We start from the raw sequence: 12,562 nt of genomic DNA on the forward strand, positions 1-12,562 counted from the left end.
TTTAAACTGTAGTAATTAAGCTATTTTTTTTCCTTGAAACTGACCATCAATGGCTTAGCAGTATTTAATCAGATGTGATAAAACCCAAGATTTATAAAAATCATTTAATAGATGATACAACACCTGCTTCTAACTGCAAACAGTTGAAAACAGACTTCATTTGCAATTCAGTCTTATCACTAGTGACATTTTTTTTCCGAGCAATACTTCATGGGTTTTCAAAATGACAATTACAGAACTAATACACAATTACTGTCACATGTAGTTTGGCAATTAATTTTGAAGACATTTGTCTAAAGGTTTCACAACAGAATATAAAATGGTTCTTATTGTTATGTAATGTTAGTTTCAATTCACAGAAAATCTTTCACCATCAGCTCTGCTTCTGATGGGTTTGATGCAAGCAGCTCATTTCTTTGTGGAATACAATTGCTCCCTTGTAGATGCGATTAGGCATCATTCTTAGACTGTTTGAACACTGATACCTGTCAACTAATACATCTTATGAGAAGCTTTAATTCAGACATAAATTTTCCTACAGCCAGAAATCTATAAATTTATAATTAGAATCTCTTGCTGTTCAATATTTGTACATAATGCAGGGGACGAGGAGATTATGAAATATTGAAAGCTGAATTCATTATTCATAGCCCACAACATACAGTAAATATTCTTTGAAATACAACAACAACTTTGAGAAATCCATATTCCATTATTTTTTGAATGTCTTGCACACAGTAGCCATGGATACCACTACTCACACCCTAATTTTTTCCAGATTAGGATTCTGGTCAGGGTTGACACTTGCTGTTTTTAATTTTCATTTTATCATAAGCAGTTGAAGACTGTTGCCAGTGGTAATTTGCAATTTTTATCAAGACCTCTTCATTATAGTTTCTGACAGGACAGATGCTGTAATTAATCATGCAGGACAACTGGGGATAGTGGTCACACTGTTCTCAAAGAGGAGTCACTACAGAGCAGGAAAAGGGGGGAAGAAATGGGCACTGAAATAATTATTTTGGCTTAAGAATTAGCATTCACCATCTATTTTAACAGCAATAAAAACACAGTGCCAGCTAGTCCAAGCCCCAAATGAAGACAAGTGCTTTTTCCTCTATACTTACCTTGCCCTTGAATCTTAACAAAATGATAATCGTAAAAAGTTTCTAATGGTTCTATTTCTTTTCCTTTTTTTTCTTTTTTGGCCGCACTGCGTAGCTTGCGGGATCTTAGTTCCCCGACCAGGGATCGAACCTGCGCCCTTGGCAGTGAAAGCAAGGAGTCCTAACCACTGGGCTGCCAGGGAATTCCACTAATGGTTCTATTTCTAACTGTTTATTTGTTTTTTTTTACAGGCTCTGGTTTGGGGCCATGCAATCCACATTCTTGGCTATGAATCTCTTATTTCCAGTTGAAAATGGAAGAAGATGCTTGGGCTCAAACACAGGTTGGTATGGGACCTATTTCCCCCATCTTCTACATATTCAAGGAACCAAAAGTGAAATTTGACATATTTTATTTTGAAAAGTGAACAGTAGTTGCCTGGTTGTTGCATCAAAATACAGTCTGCAGTTTTTACTGAAATGTGTTTATTCTATAGCAAGATAAAAGCATTTTTGTTTTAGTTAAGCAAAATACAAACAACTTAATTGCTGCTATCATAACTCATAAAAAAGTATAAAACAGCATAAAAACACAATAAGCAACGTAGCAATGAATGGTTTATGTCACCAGTGTTTACGTTAAAGCCTCGTTTATGAAAACTTTACAACACATGATATGAAAACTTACAACTTTGAAAGAAAATATTTACATTGATTATTCAGATGCGGTGCGCCTTTTAAATATTCTACCGGTATTACATCATAATAAAAACTCTTGCTCTTTTTTTTTTTTAAATCTTAACTTTTGTAATAACTGTCTCCGTTTAAGTGCATTTCCCTTTTAAAAATACAGTGTTTTTCATTTTCGAAACTTGTCACTCAAAACACAGAATATAATATTCACATTCTTTTCTTCTAATTGGAATGAATATAATGGGCTAACAGTGGTCATAGATATTGTTACAACATATACTGTGGTTTGATTTGGAGAAGTCATGGGTAAAAAGAGAAAAGGAGTTAATAATTGAAACTAATCACTTGCATTTTTTTTTTTTTTTCTGGAGAGATTTAAGGAAAAAAAATAAGAGCTTTGGCAAAAGTCTGTGATTTACATTATTTTTTTCATGACAAAAAAATGCCATCAACGATTGACGTCATACAAATGTTTGTATGAAACTGGATTTTCGTATTTCAGGTAGTTACGACTGTGCTTTTTATTTTTAGGGCTTCGGAAGTTCCAATTGCCTTGAAGTGTGGTTTCTTCACTTCGGGAGAAATAAGGCCATTTGCTATGACTCAGAGAGGCCAGTTTATTATAATCATCAGTATGTCCCAGGATTCATTAAACGGTTTGATTCACATATTGTAGGTAGAGCCTGAATAAATTAAAAAAGGCATCACATAAAAGAGCACAGCTTTTCTTGTTTAAAAACAAAGTGGTTTAGAGTCAGCTAGAAGATGATTTTCAGCTACACTGTAGTTCTTATTGCCTATCTAATAGACACTTGAGAGGACCGCGTGATCTTTTACACATTTCTGCATAACCAACACCGACGACTCACGAGTTGCAGCCACACATGGTTTACTCTCGGACGCCACTCTCCTCCAGATGCGCAAATCCGCCTGCCACGTGCGTCTTCAGAAAATACTGACCTGCGATAATACTTGAGTCTGTGTCTGTGACTGTATCTGTGACTGGTGCTGCTGAGAGGCTGGCTGGGGGCTCCCGATGGTGGGGATGGGGGATGTAATCTGGGAGGTGACAGGGGAGTGCTGCCGAGGAGAAGGCTGGGACTGATGCTGCATGTGCTGCAGCTGCTGCAGCTGGAGATGCTGCTGCAGCTGCTGCTGCAGTTGCTGTTGGTTGATTTGCTGCTGCAGGTGCTGCTGCTGCTGCAGGTGCTGCTGCATGTGGTGCTGAAAATGCTGCTGCTGCATCTGCTGCTGGATCTGCTGATGCATCTGGTGCTGCTGGAGCTGCTGCTGCTGCATCTGTTGCATCTGTTGTTGTTGCTGCTGCTGCTGCTGCTGCAGCTGCATCTGATGCTGCTGGGTCTGCACTGAAGGGCTCACTTGGGTAGAGGACGCCGAGCCCACCATGGAGCTGATCAGTGGAGCCCCAATGTTCGATGGCATGTTGGCTGCGATGGTGACGGAAGTGACGATCTGGTTCATGGGGAGTCTCATGGTTAAGGGTTTGGGAGCGATTGACCTAGGGAGCGATTGTTGGAGAGTCTGAGGGGAGGCCGACACTGTTCCGTGCTGAGACAGCGGAGGGTTGAGAAGGAGGGAGGAGGTCAAATTGGTGGACGCCAGGGTCTGCTGAACAGAACGAATGGTCTGGGCTTCTGCTGATTCGGCAGCAGCCTGCATTTTGGGGGAGACGGTTGGGGTATTTTTAGTATTGTAAATTGATGACAAAAATGGTCACCATTATTCATGCTTCGCTGAACCCAAGCACTTTGTCATGTTGACTTTAAAGCTCCTTCCAGAGGTGGAGTGGAACTCTCCACCCTTTGAACTTGGGCTGGCCTGGCACCTTTGCTCTGGTCAACAGGATGTGATGGAAGTGAGGTTTCAAAGTCTCTCTGTCTGTGTCTCTCAGAACCTACCACCTTGTGATGACAGCCATGTGGCCCAGTTACCCACTCAAGAGCCAGCTCACTGCCAGCCAACTGCCACGTAGGTGTATGAGTCCAGCACCAACCCCCTGAGGCTGACCGCACACAGACGAGCAGGACCAGCTGATCCTGCCGAGTCTTGGCCTAGATTTAAAGACCCAGCTAGTTAACTGGCACTTTCTGGGATAAATGCTTATCTTTTTAAGTCATTGGGCTTGGGGCTGGTTGTTACACAGCGCTATTGTAGTAAAAGATGACTGATACATATATTTAAGAGTAACAATTCTTCAGCATTTAAGTCTGAACTAATGTCACCAGCAAGAACCATTTTGAAAGACAACAGAGTATAGACTGCCTGAGTCCAAATCTAGCTCTACTACTCAACAACTTTGTGGCTTGGGGCAAGTTTATTCACTCATCTGTTCCTCAGTTTCCTCATCTATAAAATAGTGTTATATGGTATTCACCTTGTATAGAGGTTGTGAGAATTAAACTAACTCATATTTATTAAGCATTTAGAACAGTGACCGGCCTACAGAAAGCACTTCGTAAATGTTAGCTATTTTCATTAATTAACAATTACTACTACCAGAAAACAACTGTTACCAGAAAACTTCAAAGCCCTGTATATAATAATCAAAGCCATGATTATTTATAACAGTGCTCACTTGAGTATAAGAAAAACATAACTGAATTCTTTTTTTTTTTTTTTTTTTGCAGTATGCGGGCCTCTCACTGTTGTGGCCTCTCCCGCTGCGGAGCACAGGCTCACCCCAGCTGCTCCGCGGCACGTGAGATCCCCCCGGACCAGGGCACGAACCCGTGTCCCCTGCATCGGCAGGCTGACTCTCAATCACTGCGCCACCAGGGAAGCCCCATAACTGAATTCTTTAGAGACACTAAATTGAAGTACTTCACAACTTTAGAAATATTTTTAGTTTACCAAATATTTTCAAAATTTAGCAAAGGAGTCATACGTAAAGGGAGAAAGTTCAGCACTCATGTGACTGCGTAACCTGTTATAAGATAAACAAATGACCTGGCTCAACATGGAGAGAAACTGCCTAATATATTTTGTACTAAAAACACATAATTACCTCCCCCAAAATAAATTATTTTAAATGCAACTGGGATTGGAATAATTCCTCTTAAAAGACTATTTTTTCCTCTTATTCTTCATAAAATTTGGATTTTTTGTAGGGGGGTGTGTATGGGGGGACCTTGGCGGCATCAAGCTGCCATTCACTCTCTTTAATGATTCTGAATGTTTATTTCTAGATTTTTACTACTCACATTTATAAAATCTACTATTAGAAGAAACCTGAGGAGTGACCTTACATGGAGAATCACTCAAGGTAGGAAAAGCCATGGCCGATGGCTTCTGTTCGAACACCTGATCAGTGTAAAGCTCCGTCCATCGGTGGACAGTTCTCTGGTTTTGTACAAAAGCTCAGGGGGCGCTGCATATTACTGGAGGGTCGTGTTCTGAAGCCTTTGGGTAAGAAGAAACCTGCAAATACTCATAATTATCTTTAAAAACAACCATTAAATCACCCACAAAGTAGAATACACACAGTCTTCTACATACAAACATGAACATTATTTTTATATACTCTAATATTAAAAAATCGCCAAGCCAGTCTTAAGGAAGAAACTACAAGGAAAGTCTATATTTAAACACCTGGGCAATCACACCATTATGCCATGACATGCTCCCCTAGTGGAGAATGGAAAAGGGTAGATGGCTGTGAAGAGTTCCTGCTCGCCTGCCGGGTCTACTCCCTCATGGTTGAATATTAAGCTTCTATTAATTTTGTTGGTTGTTGTGAAGATTAAAAGCGATAGAGTCACATCTTAAGGGAAAGTCCCACACTCTGATTGTAGAGACTTAAGTTAAATGCACATGTGATGTTTATTATTTCTAATGTTGAGGCTGAAATCTCGCTCTCTTGTAACCTCACTCCTTGGATGAGTTCTTCCATCCAGGGCACAGAGATCAAGCTTAGGCTTCCCTTCCATGATGGCTCTTATATTTGAGGATCAAAATCATATGCCCCCAAATCTTTGCTTCCATGATTCTTTCAATTATTTAAGTTTTATTGGATTTTCAGTCCTTACCGTCGTGGAGGCAACCTGCTGGAGGGCCTTCAATTGGTCAACTATTGGGAACCAATGCTTTAGATGTGATCTAATCAGCAGGCTGTACAGTCAGATGCTGCTTCCTGTGAGATCACCATATTAGCAGCTATTTCACTCTTTGGGTTCAGTTTGAAATTATTCTAAATTTATACCTCAAGGACTATTTTAGTTGCCTGTCGTGTCTCTGACTATAAATTTAGGGTGCTCTCAACTGCACTTACCTAATGAAAAAAGCAAAACAAAAACACCATCCCCCCAAACAATTTGGATTTATTCTTTTAAAATTCCATCCTACTGAATAGTTTTTTAGAATCAATGGAATCAATCAATCCATTTGGAAGCATTTCCGAATCGGATTTTAGTATCCAATGTAAAACGTTTAAGTTATCCCTTCTAAGTCGGTCACAGACCTGATCAGCCCAATCATGGATGCTATTTCCAGAATGCCTTTTGAGTTACTGGCTCTTGGCTTATATCCATGTATTATCAATTATTCATGCTGTAATGCACAAAGATCACCTATAGCTGCTTCTAGGTAGATGAATGAATAAACGATCCACGTAAGAAGTACATGCACATTGTTACTCTATTCATGTCACTCCGTCTAATTAGCCATCAAGTACACCTCAATTTTTAACATCTGTGGCCCACACATTCTACCAATGTGCAAATCTGCATCCAGAATAGGTATATCTCTCAATGTGCACCTTCCAGAGTCTCAGAAAAAACTTTTGCTATGGACCTGATGAATGTTTTCTCTTTCTACTGAAGTGGGAAGAGTCCCAAGAGCTATACCTATGAGGTACAGGAGTACCTCTCTTGATCTGTTTCTGAGCAGGGGCCAACGGTAGATCTTAAAATTCCAGTGAAGACGAGAAAAGAGGGCTAAACCCTTTTTAAATGGCTCTGCTGGCAACACTGACCATGCCCTGAGGCTCTATGTGGTACTCCGACGCAACAACAATGACAATGAAATGGAATCTCTGCTTGCCAGGGGAAATACATCACGAGCAAAAACATTAGTTCACATTATCCTCCCCAAAGCCTCTCTAAATTCTAGGAAGGCTAAGGACAAAGTTAATTAAATGTTAAAAATATAAGGTAACAGCTCATGTTTCTTTTGGATCAAGGTAATAATAATCCAGAGTGACATTTGCTTTGGACTACTGTTGCATTTTATAATATATCAGGGCCCATTGTATACTCTATGTATAATACATGTATACATGTCTTTTTTAAAGTACTTGGAGCATAATTTTATTTTAAATAATCATGAGGCTTATTTATTTATATGATGTGGAACAGTTTGGTCAAAAACGCAACATCCTCTATTATATTATATCCTCTATAATGCAACCATTGGAGAATTTATGATCTGATGTCCAAAAATGCCTGACAAGCATACTTCTCAGTTTCAATAGAGGACATTAACACAGATCTCAGTCCCCAATGGGAAGAAAGGGGCTGTTTGAAATCTGTCTAAATAGCTTCAACACACATATATAGAGATCAGTGACTCTTGGAAACAATTTGGATTCATCAGCTTGAATGAACACTTATTTTCCATGCCATCCTTGGGGTGATCTCTAATGGGAACAAATAAGTTTATGAGTTGTTCGAGATGCATTTTTTTTTTTTAATCAACTCTAAGAGGAGTTGCATTTATGATTTCAATGCTCCAGGGCTCCTAACTCTCTCAGAGACTGGCCGCCGCTGTCCGGGTTTACCTTAGAAACGAGGCTGGCCCTATATGCAGCCAGGGCTTTCAGGTATTCTTTTTTGGCGGCTTCCGTTTTCCTTTTATAGACCTATTAAAAGACCACAATTAGCACCACCTTTAGCACACAAATTCTCAGCCATAAAATAACTGCTGGACAAATTACATCGCAACAGAACTCACATAAAAAGTTGGTCTCCCCGGCTTTGATTTTTAAATGTAGAAACACACACAGATATTAAAACAAAATGAAACCTTGCCACCCTCACTGGGGCACAACTCTGACGTTTACTATGGCAAACAGAAAAAGATTTCCGGTTGCAGCATAGAATTCATGAGAGTAACAGCTAAGGGCCTTCTGTTCCGGCAGTAAATAAGGTAACAAGGATGAAATTTGCGGCAAATGGTTTAAATTATAGAAAGTTAACGAGCTTCTCCATCCATGTCTTCTTTCTCTCACACCCATTTCTAAGCTGAAACAAACCAGAGGATGAAAAACCAACAATAATAGGGAAAGTGTGTGAAGACAGGAGAAAAGATGGAGGCCTTTCAACCTGGGTTTTCTTTTGGAGAAAAACAAAAAGAAAAATCAGAGATAGTGAAAGATGAAAGATTTCCATTAGTGAGACCAGTGAGTTACATAAATATATTCCAGTATATTAAACCTCATTTGGGCTTCCTTCTCTTAAACCGTGGTGTCTGATGGCTGGCTGTTATACCAAAGTGCAACTATCCTTTTCTCCAGAATTTAAAAGTTAGATGCAGCAGTTTGCCAGCCCCCTTAGGATTACATTTCTAGGGTAGAAAATCAGTCTACCGTGTAGAGCATGAAGCTCAGTGCCAACAAACAGGCAGATTCTACAGTTGCACCATCCCAAGGTAACCAGTTGGTAGGAATGAGAAGGAAGGAATAAAGAAAGAAAGAAAGAGAGAGAGAGGGAGGGAGGGAGGGAGGGAGAAAGGAGGAAGGAAGGAAGGAAGGAAGGAAGGAAGGAAGGAAGGAAGGAAGGAAGGAAGGAAGGAAGGAAGGAAGGAAGAAAAAGAAAATCAAGTGTTTTCCATTCCTTATTCCTGAAACAATTATTCTGGTTTATTACTAACAGGGGTCTATTCTTGTGAGTATATGGAAAATCAACGCCTATGAATGGTCACTGGAGCTTCATGCAAGGAGCCAGGGGAGGACTGAGCCCCAAGGAAACCATTCTTCCCTCCATTTGTGTGGAGGACTTGCACGGGGAAAGATGGGAAGCTGGACCCTAAGGAAGTGTCTCCCACCAGCATGGCTAATCTCTCAATGCCTCTCATACAGCCACGCTTTCAAATGAACTTGGAATAAAATTTCAAATGCCCGATGACAGTAATGAGACACGCAGAGTCAGCTTCAAAGTTTGGAAACCCCTCAGGAGAGCACAAGAGTTCAGAAAGATGATCAAAAAAAAGGCAAGCAGGATGGACCTAATCCCTTTGTAGTGCCTTTTTTGAACAAAGGGGAGAAAAATTCCACATTTAAAAATGAAAAGATTATCATCAAAAGTTTATGCTTGCAGGATACTGCCTGGATCTCCTCCAACTCTCTTCTGAATGGGTTCTGAACACACACCCTTAAGGGAACTGAGAAATCCATATAACTGCAGAGTGGTTTGGATTTATATGTTTGTGTTTTTTAATTCCATAGCTTAGAAAGGCTTTCAGGAGAAGCAATCATATTAAGTGGATGTATTCACTCAGAAAAGGTGTAAAGAATAATCTTGCAATGACCATGATGGATCTTTGCCTCACCTGCTTTTGTTCTTCTCCAAGGCTGTCCCACATAGATGCTACGATTTTTGAGACCTCTCCAAAGGTTGCGTTAGGGTTTTGACCTTTAATTGCAGCCTGTGTGTCTCTGAAAAACAGGGCATATGCTGACACTGGCTTCTGTGGCTCATTGGGATCTTTCTTTTTCTTTTTCTTTGGAGTCTTGGGCTTCTTGCCAGAATCTGGAGCAGCTCTTTTCTCTCCAATGGCCTGCAAAGCAGGAAGAAAATTCACTGCCTAGAATGTACTTGCAGAGAATGCAGAAAGACTTACTCAGGTCCCCAATCGTTCTTTTAAGGTTTTGTTAAACATCATCAACAGATGAATCACCACCAAATGTGGGGGAGGGGTAAATTTGCTTAGAGTTAACTGGACAGCAGAGATTAGCATTTAGAACATTGATTAATGAGACCCAGAAGTATCTTCAATACATTCGCAACATATGCTCTAAATAGCAATTATGAATAATGAAAAACAGAATGCTCTGTACCGAGTAATGCCATATATATATATATATGGGCTACACATGTACCCATAAGTAAAATATTTTACATTTTCAAAGGTTTTAGAAGTAAACCTAAATACTATTCAGGATGTTGATCATATTCAGATATTTTATATAAGGTCCCTTAGCCATACAGGCATACCATATGTATGATCAGTTTGAATTGATTTTTTTGAGGCTTGGTCTTTTATTTTACCAGAATATTACTTTGCTAATGGTCTCCGGAAACTCAAATGGAAATTAGCTCTAATCCCTAAGCTTGCACAATAAGGGAAAGGTCGCTTTTATTTTCTAAAACAATAAAAACTTCCTAAAGAATAGGATAACAAGAAATGTAAAAATGTCAAAACTCTAATAGAGCTAGAAAGGAAATTGATACTCTTCATAAAATTAAAAACCTGTAAAAGAGCAGCAACAGTAGATACTTAAAATCACCAAGGCTAAAAAGAAGACTAATGAGACGATGTTTATTATTACATATAGTAAGTAACCCTGCCCACAAGAATACTGGCCTAGAGACGTTCACACATATTCACAATGAACTCTGAAATCGAAACCATAGAGATGATATGGGTACAGTTCCCCAAATTTATATACCACTGAGCTCCAATACTCACCTACTACCATCATCTAATTTCAACAATCATATAACATACTCATCAGAGAAGCAGGGGAAATGATTTATCAATCTTGTTTTATCTCCCCCTAGACTATGATATGACTATATTGGAGATAATTTTGCTGTTAACTTCATCAAGAATGCTGAAGTTTGACAAAATCTGTTTTAAAAGCCAGCCTTGGGCAAGACCAACAGAGATAGATTCAAGTAGTAACAGATTGGCTTTTAATGGCCTTGAGTCTTGAATCTTAATTCAAATTTTCCAAGAGTATCATTACTTTCTGAAAGAGGGTCATTGGGAACTTAATCCAATTACTAGCATTCTTAGGGAGGAAACTGATAAGTAACTTTTCTTTGAGAGCTCTGAACCTTCAAGGTGTTAGGAAACCAAGAGCCTACTTGTTGGTGGGCCTGTTGTTTGTACTGAGTGATAACCACACCCATACTTTATACAAGTAGTTTATGCACTTCAGCAGGTGTTAAGCTAGATCTCACCTCTCCTCCAAAATGCCATCTTTCATAACTCACATGATTAATTCAATAAAATTCTGTAGACCTCATAGTCTTTTTTCTAAATCCTCAGAATAAGTGCAACTTGTTTAATCTAGTTAATGAATCTGAACTTGCAAGGGAGTCAGATGTCTTTTCAATTAGAGCTTCAACTGGAGCCAAGTTTTCCTTCAATGAAAAAATATTACGTAAGCCACATGAAAAAATATATATACACAGACTTTTCTGAGTCAAACAACTCTATTCTTTTCTTGGAAGAGAATTTGGCACTGTTTGCACCAACGATACCCTGACCAATGGCAAGATGCAAGTTATTTCCAGTAAAGCTTTTTCCAAATAAGAAGAGTTCTATTTCATTCTTTGTGAAACAACATTCAAGTGTTGACAACCTTTGACATCTTTCTTGGACAACCATGACTTGCCTTAATCATCATTAGCTTTTAAGAATAAACCCGAAATGAAGAATCTCACAGTGTAAATAAAAGCTCAGAATTAATTCTCCTAAAGAAACTTCTGCATAGTTGACTCAAAGGGCTGTGAAAAAATGGAGAAATAGCTTTCAATAATGTTAATCTTCCTTTTTCAGCTAAGTTGCTTAAGAGATATATACTGGATTCCTTGTCTTTACACAATACCTAGACCCTGGCTTAAAATGGAACAAGCGAAGAGTCACATAAAAGGTTCTCTTTAGAGGTGACAATTTCAGATTGATACAGAGGTAAGTATTAAGATCAGCAGGAATGTGAGCCAAATGAAAGGACTCCATTTGAATGGTGTAATAGCCAGTTATAACTCAGCTGTCTCTTATACACATCCCTCGAGTTTCTTTATTACTTTCCACTTCATCCCACTGAAGTCCTTGTGAGTGTGAGCAGAGACTATTAAGTGCATTTCCCCACCTTGTGTCCAGTGGGGAGTTAACATAATGGGATAGACCAAGTCCTCTTTCTTAAAATCCCTGCAACATTTCTCCTCTTTTCAGCTAACCTCCCTCCTCTTTTCATCATCCGCAATCTTTTCTAGCTCCTCGTCTTCCATTTCTATTTAAACATAAATGATGCCCAAGGTAAAACTAAATGATGCTCAGTGTTCTGGCCTTGTCTTTCCCCTTACGCACTCTGAGAAATCCTGATTACTTCTATGTGCTCACATCGATGTGCAGATGGTCCCCAAATCTATAGCTCCATCTCCAACAGACTGAGTTCTAGACTCACATGGAAGCAACTCAAATTCAACCCCTACCATGTCAAACTCTCACCTTCCCTGTGGGCGAAAAAAGATAACACTCCTCTCTTCCTAGGTTGAGCCTCTCCATTTACTGATATCCACTCTGGCTCTCAAACTAAAACCCAGTGTATCTTTTATTCCTTCAAATTCCAGGGGATCACCAAACCTTAATAGATGATTCTCTTGAATGTCTCACTAATCTGGTACCTCCTGTCCATGCCTTCCTTTGCTAAAATGAAAGCAAACACTTCATAACAAAAAGACGTTTTAATTGAGTTCCTTCTCTCTGGTCCCTCTCTTTATAACACATTCTATATACAG

General features: G+C 39.3%; 1 protein-coding gene across 4 annotated transcripts in view; it reads right to left on the reverse strand.

Moving 5' to 3' along the window:
* Window positions 1-2,050: 2,050 nt before the first annotated feature.
* TOX3 (TOX high mobility group box family member 3) overlaps window positions 2,051-12,562 on the reverse strand; it is a 108,859-nt gene continuing 98,347 nt past the window's right edge. For all 4 annotated transcript variants that reach the window (XM_067020094.1, XM_067020092.1, XM_059043708.2 and 1 more), the window contains exons 5-7: window positions 9,363-9,590; window positions 7,594-7,674; window positions 2,051-3,473 (exon numbers count right to left, since the gene is read on the reverse strand). In XM_067020094.1, coding sequence (XP_066876195.1) covers window positions 2,745-3,473; window positions 7,594-7,674; window positions 9,363-9,590 — 1,038 coding nt within the window. In that variant the 3' untranslated portion in view covers window positions 2,051-2,744. The remainder of the gene's footprint in view (window positions 3,474-7,593; window positions 7,675-9,362; window positions 9,591-12,562) is intronic.

This window comes from Kogia breviceps, chromosome 18 (genome assembly GCF_026419965.1).
Source record: "Kogia breviceps isolate mKogBre1 chromosome 18, mKogBre1 haplotype 1, whole genome shotgun sequence".
Lineage (NCBI taxonomy): Eukaryota > Metazoa > Chordata > Mammalia > Artiodactyla > Physeteridae > Kogia > Kogia breviceps.